Source organism: Bufo bufo, chromosome 6, assembly GCF_905171765.1.
Source record: "Bufo bufo chromosome 6, aBufBuf1.1, whole genome shotgun sequence".
NCBI classification, from domain to species: domain Eukaryota; kingdom Metazoa; phylum Chordata; class Amphibia; order Anura; family Bufonidae; genus Bufo; species Bufo bufo.
This window is the reverse complement of record NC_053394.1, coordinates 165,926,359-165,938,587: the sequence shown is the minus strand read 5'-3', so window position 1 is coordinate 165,938,587 and position 12,229 is coordinate 165,926,359. Positions and strand designations below refer to the sequence as shown.

At 44.5% G+C, this 12,229-nt stretch overlaps 1 protein-coding gene across 1 annotated transcript; it reads left to right on the top strand.

Moving 5' to 3' along the window:
- Nucleotides 1–264: 264 nt before the first annotated feature.
- On the top strand, nucleotides 265–10,185 carry LOC121005596 (oocyte zinc finger protein XlCOF6-like). The gene is made up of 4 exons (XM_040438374.1): nucleotides 265–462; nucleotides 4,720–4,812; nucleotides 6,127–6,184; nucleotides 8,066–10,185. Exons 1-4 carry the CDS (start codon nucleotides 277–279, stop codon nucleotides 10,183–10,185), a joined length of 2,457 nt encoding a protein of 818 aa, XP_040294308.1. The 5' UTR covers nucleotides 265–276.
- Nucleotides 10,186–12,229: the final 2,044 nt, after the last annotated feature.

The window sequence follows — 12,229 nt, the reverse complement described above, 5'->3', positions numbered from 1 at the left end:
ACCAGTGATGATGACACAAAGAAAAAATTTAACTGATGCAACGTCTGAGGTGAGGAAGGCATTCCAGGGGGCACACAGTAACAGTTAGCGTACATAGCAGCTGGGGCACTGCTACCTACAATGCCACCACCTACTCTCCATCACAAGTCCTCCACTCTTCCTTTTATGGAGTATGAAGTGACGTCACTAGGGCGGTCACATGACTCCTTCCGAACTTGTCATATGGGCTCTTGCTGATCACATGACCTAGAGAGCGCAAGACCAGAAGCCCGGGCCATGCCTCCTTTCTGTGGCTGTCCCTTTAGTGAGCGCACTTCTGCCTCTATGTTTTCTCACTCGCCGGTCTATAATTGGCCGGATATTCCTCCTGTAGAACTGTTGGAACGCAAACAGGAAGTGTCGAGAAGGATGACAAGGGAGTACTTCCGGGAAATAGAATGGCTGCGCACGGACGAGAGACTGGTCTGTCCTGGTTTATTTATGTATTATCTGTGTGCTCTCTGATGGTATGTCAGGCATCATCCCCGGGTACTTATCTCTCCTCATGGCACATGCACTCCCTTGTAATTACCCATAATACACTCCTGTATCATCATATGTCATAATCTGCTCCATCACAGTATTATTACTGCTTAACATGTGATGCTGAAATCAAAGTGGGCACAGCTACCTATTGTAATATCTGCCCCACACTGCTCAAATAATAATTTATACCATACAAGCTTCTAGTAATCCTGCCTCACACTGCCCAAATTATACCATACAAGCTTCTAGTAATCCTGCCTCACACTGCCCAAATAATACCATACGAGCTTCTAGTAATCCTGCCTCACACTGCCCAAATAATACCATACAAGCTTCTAGTAATCCTGCCTCACACTGCCCAAATAATACCATACGAGCTTCTAGTAATCCTGCCTCACACTGCCCAAATAATACCATACAAGCTTCTAGTAATACTGCCTTACACTGCCCAAATAATACCATACAAGCTTCTAGTAATCCTGCCTCACACTGCCCAAATAATACCATACAAGCTTCTAGTAATACTGCCTCACACTGCCCAAATAATACCATACGAGCTTCTAGTAATCCTACCTCACACTGCCCAAATAATACCATACGAGCTTCTAGTAATCCTGCCTCACACTGCCCAAATAATACCATACAAGCTTCTAGTAATACTGCCTTACACTGCCCAAATAATACCATACAAGCTTCTAGTAATACTGCCTCACACTGCCCAAATAATACCATACAAGCTTCTAGTAATACTGCCTCACACTGCCCAAATAATACCATACGAGCTTCTAGTAATCCTGCCTCACACTGCCCAAATAATACCATACGAGCTTCTAGTAATCCTGCCTCACACTGCCCAAATAATACCATACAAGCTTCTAGTAATACTGCCTTACACTGCCCAAATAATACCATACAAGCTTCTAGTAATACTGCCCATATAATACCATACATGCTTCTAGTAATCCTGCCTCACACTGCCCATATAATACCATACATGCTTCTAGTAATCCTGCCTCACACTGCCCATATAATACCATACAAGCTTCTAGTAATACTGCCTCACACTGCCCATATAATACCATACATGCTTCTAGTAATCCTGCCTCACACTGCCCATATAATACCATACAAGCTTCTAGTAATCCTGCCTCACACTGCCCATATAATACCATACATGCTTCTAGTAATCCTGCCTCACACTGCCCAAATAATACCATACAAGCTTCTAGTAATACTGCCCATATAATACCATACACACTTCTAGTAATTCTGCCCCACACTGCCCATATAATACCATACACGCTTCTAGTAATCCTGCCCTACACTGCCCATATAATACCATACATGCTTCTAGTAATACTGCCCAAATAATACCATACACGCCTCTAGTAATCCTGCCCCACACCGCCCATATATTACCATACACGCTTCTAGTAATCCTGCCCACACTGCCCATATAATACCATACTATCCCAATAAATAATGTCATACAGACCATACACGCTCCCTTCTAGTAATCCTGCCCACACTGCATTTATAATACCATACAGACAATACACACTTCCAGTAATCCTGCCCAATAGTGCCCATATAACACCATACTATCCCAATAACTAATACAATACTGACCATACAAGCTTCTAGTAATCCTGCCCATTTAATACCATACTATTCGGATAACTATTGCCATACAGACCATACACGGTTCTAGTAATCCTTCCCCTCACTGCCCATATAATATCATACAGACTATACAAGCTTCTAGTAGTCCTGCCCCATACAGCCTATATAATACCATGCCATTCCAATAACTAATACCATAGAGCCCATACACGCTTCTAGTACTCATGCCCTGCAATGCCCAAATAATACCTTACTTCCCCCAATAACTAATATCATACAGACTATACATACTTCTAGTTTCATACAAGCTTAAAATAATCATATCCTACACCGCCCAAATAAAAATAATGACATACTCTTCCCAAAGTTTTCAGAGCATACAGACCACATGGGCTGTACTGTATCAGAGTATAGATGGTGACAGGCTCATAACACAGTCTACAGTGTGAGAGTGGAGAGATTACACAGGCTATGTTTGGGGGAAGGTCACACATTTCTTAGTATCAGTGTCTGCACAAGTGAGAAAAGAGCTCTGAAGAGCTGTAGAAGAAGAAAGCAGCCCAGGAATTAACTCTGCTGAGAGCTAGTGAAGGCAGCAGTATTCTGGACACACTGACCTCACATCCAACATGTATTTCTGGGAGGGACATGCCCACATTAGAAAAGCCTGAAACAAGATGCAGTTTGCAAAATGAATATCATGGGGTTAGAAGATGAATGAAGCAATAGAGATTGCAGCCTGAAATGTGGCCCTTTTTTTTTTTTTTTTTTTTTTTTTTTTTAACTGAAGGTAACTATTAAAATAAAACAGAATGGTTTGAGACTAAAGGAAAGTAGAACCCAGATTGGATTGCTTACCGATCACTGCGACCTCTTCAAACAGCTAATCTGCCGGAGGTTGGACTCCCATTGATCCGATGTCGATGACAAAGAGTTTAGTGAGTGGAGGAGCTTAGCTGTACCAGGGGCACCTTTTTTTAACGCACAGTGCCCCTTGTTTACTAATGTAAGTGCACCTACACGCTGTTGTAAACTGCAACAAAATTTGGCGCAATCTGGTGCATTTAGTTTTTGAGAAATCCTCTACATCTAGCTCACCAAAGGGGTGTGTCTTACTGAGAAGGAAGCATTTACATTTATTTTAAAGGGTTTCTACCACTTCGTTTTCACATAATTATCTTTCAGACACTAGCGATCCGCTAGTGTCTGCTCTCCCAAACAATCCTAATATAATTGTTTATTGTCCTGCCGTTTCGCGAAAAATCAAACTTATATAGATATGCTAATGAGCCTCTAGGTGCTATGGGGGCGTCATTAGTACCTAGAGGCTCGGTCTACTTTCACAAACTGACGCCGCCCAGCGCGTCCCTCCAGCCCGCCCATCTCCTCCGGAATGCGATCAAGCGGACGAATTCTCGCTCATGCGCCGTGCGCGTCTGTATTTGGCGCATGCACAGTGAATGTCTGACCGCTTCCCTGCTCAGACATCTCTACTGCGCCTGCGCCGATGACGTCATAGTTCTCCGAGGAACAGGCGCAGTGGAGATGTCTGTGCAGAAAGCGGTCAGACATTCACTGCGCATGCGCCGAATACAGACGCGCATGAGCGAGAGTTCGTCCGCTTGATCGCATTCTGGAGGAGATGGGCGGGCTGGAGGGACGCGCTGGGCGGCGGCAGTTTGTGAAGGTAGACCGAGCCTCTAGGTGCTAATGACGCCCCCATAGCACCTAGAGGCTCATTAGCATATCTATATAAGTTCGATTTTTGGCGAAACGGCAGGACAATAAACAGTTATATTAGGATTGTTTGGTAGAGCAGACACTAGCAGATCGCTAGTGTCTGACAGCTAATTATGTGAAAATGAAGTGGTAGAAACCCTTTAATCTGCGCCAGGTAATTGGCATATATTATGGCAGAAATCTACACCAGCTCCTTTGCCGATGTAGATCTCCTTTTTGGCGCATGGACCTGCACAGATGAGCCACAAATATTAAGCGGCGTGCGCCCCGTGCAAGAGGAGGAGAGATTAAAGGGGTTTTCCAGAAAGGATTTAACATGGCAGCCAGCAACCTGCCCTAGAATGAGCGGGGATGGTCGTTTTTCACTTGCAGAGCTGCCTTGCTCTACAGTAGATGGTAATGATGTGATCCTGCCTCTGATATGCCATTATGGCTGAGAAGCCTAACAGGAAAACTCACCAATATGTAGTATATGCAGGTGCCAGAGCATAGTGTTTAGTTAGCCCCGTACCCTCATCCCTCTAGGCAGCATTTCAACCGGTAGCAACCAGTTCTGGCGGCCATTTTAAATAGTTCCTAAATAACTCTTCTAAGACAGGCATGTAAAAAGCCAGTCTTCATAAATCTCCCCCTTGGGGCCAAAATTGCAGCACAATTCTACTATAAAAGTCTTTCTCAAGCTAAGCCAACCAATAGTTGATATAGAGTTAGACAAAATTGTCTAGCCATTCACCAAATGTATCATCCAGCCTGTCTACTTTTATGTCCTCTATAGAACTGGTAAATCTGCCCAGTATGCTGTCTAATAACTGTCTCTCTTGATATTTCTAGGACCGTATTGCTGTGATGAGGACATCTGATGAGTGTGGAGAAATCAACAGATCCTCAACCATATCATACTGCCTCCACCTCGATCACTTATCTGTGAGAGAAACCATGATAAGATCCTAGAAATCACCAATAACATCATTGAGCTGCTGACTGAGGAGGTGAGCGCTGTTGGGATATGAAGAGGTGACTGCTAGTGAACCTGTCCTGTTCAGTCAGTCACTTCACTCAATAGGACTTCCCACTGGAACCTAAAAGAGAAATCTTGGGAGAGTGAGATAAGGAAATCGGAAGAATTTTGAATGAAGCTCAAGAGAACTTGTACAGCATGATGAACAACCTGCATATCTAAGTATAAAAGTTATAATAAAGGAAGAAGGATAGTGGGCAACTTTTCCTTTTAGCTGAATCGTTCCAGAACCCTAAGGCTGGGTTCACACTTGAGCGCATTTTATATGCGCGTTTTTATGCACGTTTTTTGCAATAGTAAACGCGCGTTTGACTGCAGTGTCCTATGGCCACAAACGCGCGTCAAAACGCCCCAAAGAAGCTCAAGAACTTGTTTGAGCGTAGGGCGTTTTTCAGCGCGTTCAAACGCGCTGTAAAATGCTCAGTGAGAACCAGGGCCATAGGGAAGCATTGGTTTTCATGTGTTGAGCGTTTTACAGCGCGTTTGAACGCGCTGTAAAACGCTCAAGTGTGAACCCAGCCTAAAGCCTCATTCACACGTCAGTGTTTGGTCAGTGATTGTGAGCCAAAACCAGGATTGGAGCCTCCACAGACATAATGTATAAGGGAAAGATCTGCACCTGTTCTGTGTGTAGAGCTGCACTGACCAAACACTGATGTGTGAACAAGGCATAAGACAGTAAGTCACGGACGTGTGCTGTCCATGGTCTACATAGACAGCATATGTAACTGTTGACTTTAATGTGTGTATTCACACATCAGTGGTTTTCTATAGACTATGGGTCTGTGGTGACATCATGGAAGCATGCCCTTTTCCCCTCACCCACGACAGCACCACGAGAGTTCTAGAGAGTAAGTGACATCCGAGGGCAGTGCCTACTTTGCCACCCAGCCGATTCCCATGTTTGTGATGTGGTTTTTGGCCACGTGTGTTTAACATAACAGCATGTACGCCCAGCAGAGGCTTATTTCAAGGGTTTATTTAAACATACAGACACATAAGAGAGCAACCATTCAGCTGCTCCTCTACCTTTATAAAGATCCATTGTTCTTCACAGTCCGATGCAGTTCATCGATGTGATTTTGTTCTTGTAAATGGTACAATGGTTTAGTTCTAAGGTGTTGCCTCTATGATTCTTCTGTCTTCTTGTATATTAGTATTGTACATGGACATTAGCATTTACCTGATATATCTCTCTTTTTTTTTATTTATTTTTTTAGAGTATGGAGCACACATCGGGCCGTGAGGATCGTTTTGTCAGGGGTCGCAGACTTATTGGTATAAATAATTTTTTTCATACTCTTTAAAATATGACTCTATAGGTCAGGGGGACTCAAGTACTTTATGTAAAGGTCCACATACCTGAGTCTGCTGTAGGATGAAGGTTTGAGCTGCAAAACAAAAAAATGTATAAGGAGGAACAACACCATTGGCGTATAGCACTGCTTAATTATTTTTTTACAATCATCCACACCTTCAAGCCCACCTAATCTCCTTTCTGCCGACTAAACAGTAAGAATGTCCTTTCAGTGCCCCCTAACAATGATGCCCCTTTAATCCCCCTCAGACAGTATGATATCCCTTTACTGCTTCACAGAGTATGATACCCCTAAGTGCACCCTCACAGCAGGGTGATCCCTTGGTGCCTCCACACATTATGATGCTCCTTAGTGCCCCTGACACATTGCGATGCCTCCTTAGTTCCTCCCCACAGAGTATGAATACCCTAAGTGCCCCTTTCACAGTAGTAATGCCCTATCTGTGCCCCGTCATGGTAATAATGCCCATGGTGCCCCCCGTCACAGTAATAATGCCCATGGTGCCCCCCGTCACAGTAATAATGCCCATGGTGCCCCCCGTCACAGTAATAATGCCCATGGTGCCCCCGTCACAGTAATAATGCCCATGGTGCCCCCCGTCACAGTAATAATGCCCATGGTGCCCCCCGTCACAGTAATAATGCCCATGGTGCCCCCCGTCACAGTAATAATGCCCATGGTGCCCCCCGTCACAGTAATAATACCCATGGTGCCCCCCGTCACAGTAATAATGCCCATGGTGCCCCCCGTCACAGTAATAATGCCCATGGTGCCCCCCGTCACAGTAATAATGCCCATGGTGCCCCCCGTCACAGTAATAATGCCCATGGTGCCCCCCGTCACAGTAATAATGCCCATGGTGCCCCCCGTCACAGTAATAATGCCCATGGTGCCCCCCGTCACAGTAATAATGCCCATGGTGCCCCCCGTCACAGTAGCAATGCCCATTGTGCCCCCTCCAGAGTAGCAATGCCCATTGTGCCCCCTCCAGAGTAGAAATACAGGCCGGCGGCTCGATCTGTGCCTACAGGCTGAATGGTGGAGCAGGGAGATATCTCCTGCTTCACCATTCCGAGTGCCGCTGGCCTAAAGGAGGGGAGGAGCTCTGGGAGCTGAGCGGTGAGTGACAGGACTGCAGCTCCCAGCACTCCAGCAATGAGAGTGCTTTTTTTTATGATGTTGCATTATACAAAATGTTAACTATTTAGTGAATATTATTTAAGTCCTGTCACCAAGTTTCCTTTCTATACGTTAGGAAATATGTGTTATACGATTCAGCAGAACCCACCAAACAACTTTCTGTGGCCAAAATCAAGAAGGGGATAAGAAAGGTGGTTTTGACAAAGCAGGATCGATTGAGAGGCTCCTTGATGTTCCTATTGTATTCGTTGTTTAATAGAAGACCCCAAGACCTTGTGTATTTCTTTAACTAAGAAAAGCTAGTTTCACACTAGCATTAGACATCTCCGGATGTCTACCGCATCTCCGTCCGGCACCATTCACTATAATGGGGACTGGTGGGGATCTGGTACAGTGGTTTTCGTCCAGCCTATTCTCCGCATTTTTGCGGCCGGATCGCAACTTGTCCCCATTATAGTGAATGGGGCCGGGTGGATATGCAGTAGCTTCCAGCAACACCAGAATGGAGAGATACAACAGGCTGTTCTAATAGCGCTAGTGTGAAACTACCCGATTTAAAGTGAACGTGACCTGTGGTTCTTTCCTCTAATTCTGTCCCATGGTGTCTAGTAGGTCAAAAATATTTTTTCTAATTTTCACATCTCTTTAAAATGGGGTTATTATAACTATGTATTTTTAAATTTTATTTTTTATGCTCTAGATTGGCGCACAGCCAGAAAGCCACGTGGAGGATTTCACGTCACCACTCCCTTGGACCTTACAACCTCAAAAACAAGTGTTGTGAAACGTAATCGGGGACATTCTGTGAAAAAGGAAAGTGGCAACAGCAATAACACAAACTCACAACTTCCAGATACACAGCACAATACTGATTATATCAAAGAAGAGTCCCACCAAGAAGGTAACCCTGATATTAATTCCTCCACCAAACAGACCCAGAATGTGTCTACTCATAGGGACAAGGATTCGTTGGCAAGCGAAGAGGAAAACCGAACAAGTTCTGACATCAATACATCCACTGATGACACAAAAACACAGTATACATCTGCTAAAATAAATAAAGACCATTTACCAGAAGAAGAAAACCCCCGTGAAGATTATACACAACCATGTCCAGCTTCTCATATTAAGGAGGAATCCAATTCACATAAGGAAGGAAGCCTCACAGATACTGACCCTTACTCACCCACACATGGTACCAATGAAGAGGGTGAAGATCTAAGTGGAGACACGTGTACACCCACAAATCATGGGCTGCGTTATCCATCAACTGACTTTAAATCAGAATCCGATTCTAGCGAAGAAGGGCATGCCTCTGATAGTGAGGTGCACACCACCACAGATTATATCCCTGTGATTGTGAAAGAGGAATCGGTCTCGTGTGATGAAGACAACCTCACAGATGGTGACTTTTATTTACCAGAAGAACATATAGACCCACAGTTTCCCTACCCATATGGTGGAGATTATTCTTGTTCTGTATGTGGAAAGACTTTTAATACAACACTGGAACTGGCAAGACATCAACCAATTCACCTGCGTGGGAAGACCTACTCCTGCTCTGTGTGTGAGAAATGTTTTAGCAGTAAATCAGACATGATAAGGCATGAGCGGATTCACACAGGCCAGAAACCTTTTCTTTGTTTCGAATGCGGGAAAAGTTTTAGCAAAAAATCAGACGTTATCAGACACGAGAAGATCCATACTGGTGAAAAGCCTTTTGCGTGTCCTGAATGTGGAAAGCGTTTTAGCCGGGACTCGCATCTGATCAGACATCAAAGAATCCACACAGCAGAGCGTTCATTTACATGCTCCGAGTGCGGGAAAATTTTCACCAGAGAGTCCCAGCTCATCCGACACTTGAGAATTCATACAGGGGAAAAACCTTTCTCTTGTTCACAGTGCGGTAAAAGTTTCCGTAAGAAATCTGATGTTGTCCGGCATGAGAAGATTCACACAGGAGAGAAGCCATTTGTTTGTTCGGAGTGCAGTAAGCGTTTCAGCCGGCATTCTCATCTCGTCATCCACCGGCGGGTACACACTGGAGAGAAGACCTTCTCATGTTCGGAATGTGGCAAATGCTTCACTCAGTACTCCACCCTCCTCTCACACCGCAGAATACACACCGGTGAAAAGCCTTTTTCTTGCACTGAGTGTGGAAAATGCTTTGCCCAAAAAAGAGATCTGAATAAGCATATGACTTTTCACACCGGGGTGAAACCTTACCCATGTTCAGAGTGTGGCAAGAGCTTTGTGCTGAAATATGAACTGAGGAAGCATGTGAGAATCCACACGGAAGAGAAGCACTTTGTCTGCTCTGAGTGTGGCAAATGCTTCATAACAAAATCAGACTTGGTGCGCCATCAGAGAATTCACACAGGAGAGAAGCCATTTGCATGTTCTGAATGTGGAAAGTGTTTCAGTAGGCACACTTACCTGGGCATTCATCAGCGGGTTCACACTGGGGAGAAGCCATTTGTGTGTACAGAGTGTGGCAAGTGTTTTAGTCAACGGACAGCCCTTGCAGCACATGGAAGGACTCACACGGGAGGTCGGCCATTCGCATGCTCAGAGTGTGGCAAGTGTTTTAGCAAAAAATCCGACCTTCTCCGACATCAAAGAATCCACACTGGGGAGAAGCCATTTACATGCCCTGAGTGTGGAAAATCCTTCAGCCGTCACACCTATCTCATTATACACAAGAGGATACACACTGGGGAGAAGCCCTTCCTGTGCGCCAAATGTGGCAAGCACTTCACTTATAAGTCACACCTGGTTCGGCATCAGAGAATCCATGCGGCAGAAGAGGCCTTTCCTTAGGCCCCTTTCACACGGGCGAGTATTCCGCGCGGATGCGATGCGTGAGGTGAACGCATTGCACCCGCACTGAATACCGACCCATTCATTTCTATGGGGCTGTTCAGATGAGCGGTGATTTTCATGCATCACTTATGCGTTGCGTGAAAATCGCAGCATGCTCTATATTCTGCGTTTTTCACGCAACGCAGGCCCCATAGAAGTGAATGGGGTTGCGTGAAAATCGCAAGCATCCGCAAGCAAGTGCGGATGCGGTGCGATTTTCACGCATGGTTGCTAGGTGACAGTCTATTCACTGTATTATTTTCCCTTATAACATGGTTATAAGGGAAAATAATAGCATTCTGAATACAGAATGCATAGTAAAAGAGCGCTGGAGGGGTTAAAAAAAAATAAAAAATCATTTAACTCACCTTAATCCACTTGATCGCGTAGCCCGGCATCTGCTTCTCTCCCCTTTACTGAATAGGACCTGTGGTGAGCATTAATTATAGTTCAAGGACCTGTGATGACGTCACTCCGGTCATCACATGGTACGTCACATGATCTTTTACCATGGTGATTCACCATGGTAAAAGATCATGTGACGTACCATGTGATGACCGGAGTGACGTCATCACAGGTCCTTGAACTATAATTAATGCTCACCACAGGTCCTATTCAGTAAAGGGGAGAGAAGCAGATGTCGGGCTACGCGATCAAGTGGATTAAGGTGAGTTAAATGTTTTTTTTATTTTTTTTTAACTCCTCCAGCGCTGTTTTACTATGCATTCTGTATTCAGAATGTGTTATTTTCCCTTATAACATGGTTATAAGGGAAAATAATAGCAATCTACAGAACACCGATCCCAAGCCTGAACTTCTGTGAAGAAGTTCGGGTACCAAACATGCGCGATTTTTCTCACGCGAGTGTAAAACGCATTACAATGTTTTGCACTCGCGCGGAAAAATCGCGGGTGTTCCCGCAACGCACCCGCACATTTTCCCGCAACGCCCGTGTGAAAGAGGCCTTACTCTGAGTGTCAGTAGGCATGTAAAGGTAGACTTGGAGGTCATAACTGAATAAATGAACATGTGGGGGACATTTCATGGGTCCTGTAAATTAAATTATAGGGATATTGAAGGCAACATCTGGGAATAGAAAAACATGGCTGCTTTCTTCCAGAAACAGCACCACGTCGGTCCATGGGTGGTGTCTGGTATCGCAGATCAGTTCAGCTGAAATAATTGGGGATGCCCTGCAATACTACACACAGCCTGTGGACGGGTGTGGTGCTGTTTCTAGAAGAAAGCAGCTGTGTTTTTCTAATCCTGGACAACCCTTTTAACTCTGATCCCAAAATAACATTATTTCTTCCTGTTTGTATATTTAATTATATGGGCTGAAGACTTGAACGTGTGTCTTGTACATGTGCGACTACAGTAGTCTTAATAAATGTTTTGTCACTTTTTCTCCTGTTTGGCTGCTTGCAGAATGAGGTGGAGTCATGTGTCAGTCAGTGTACAGTTTTTTTTGGGCAAAAATTAGGTTCAAAGACGTTTTATCATTGGGAAAGTTACAAGTAATTAAAGAGAATTTCATCTGGAGGCTACGTCGTGAAACCTAAAGTAAGAAGCAGCCCTTATTAGATGTCATATGGATTCTGTACAACCTTTTAGTCTAGCTATTCCACTGGCACTGGAGGGACTGAGCATTTTGTAAAACCCCATTCACCAAACGGCCGTGTCTGAACAGGGCCTTATCCCTTCAGTTTGGAACCTAGAAAGATCTGTCCTAAATAATGTCTGTAAAATAAAATGCCACCACTGGTAGCGCACTTATGTAGTGGTATGTGAGATATGGTTATATGGTGATGTGTGAGGGTATCTGAAGCTCTACTGGTTATACGGTGTGCAGTTATATAGAGTCTTACTGGTTAAAGGGTACTTCCAGTGATGTTGACCGCTTTTTCCACTAGAAAATTGAGGTATGTAACGTACCGCATATATATGATGGTTAATTGACTATAAAGGAATAATGGTTATAAGGTGATTTATGAAGCTGTGC

Bases quoted from the DNA above. Each gene is read 5' to 3' on its own strand.
- LOC121005596 (XM_040438374.1), top strand. From the start codon at position 277: ATGCCTCCTTTCTGTGGCTGTCCCTTTAGTGAGCGCACTTCTGCCTCT. The intron at 4,813-6,126 runs GTGAGAGAAACC...TTATTTTTTTAG, and splicing joins TCCACCTCGATCACTTATCT to AGTATGGAGCACACATCGGG. The intron at 6,185-8,065 runs GTATAAATAATT...TTTATGCTCTAG, and splicing joins CAGGGGTCGCAGACTTATTG to ATTGGCGCACAGCCAGAAAG.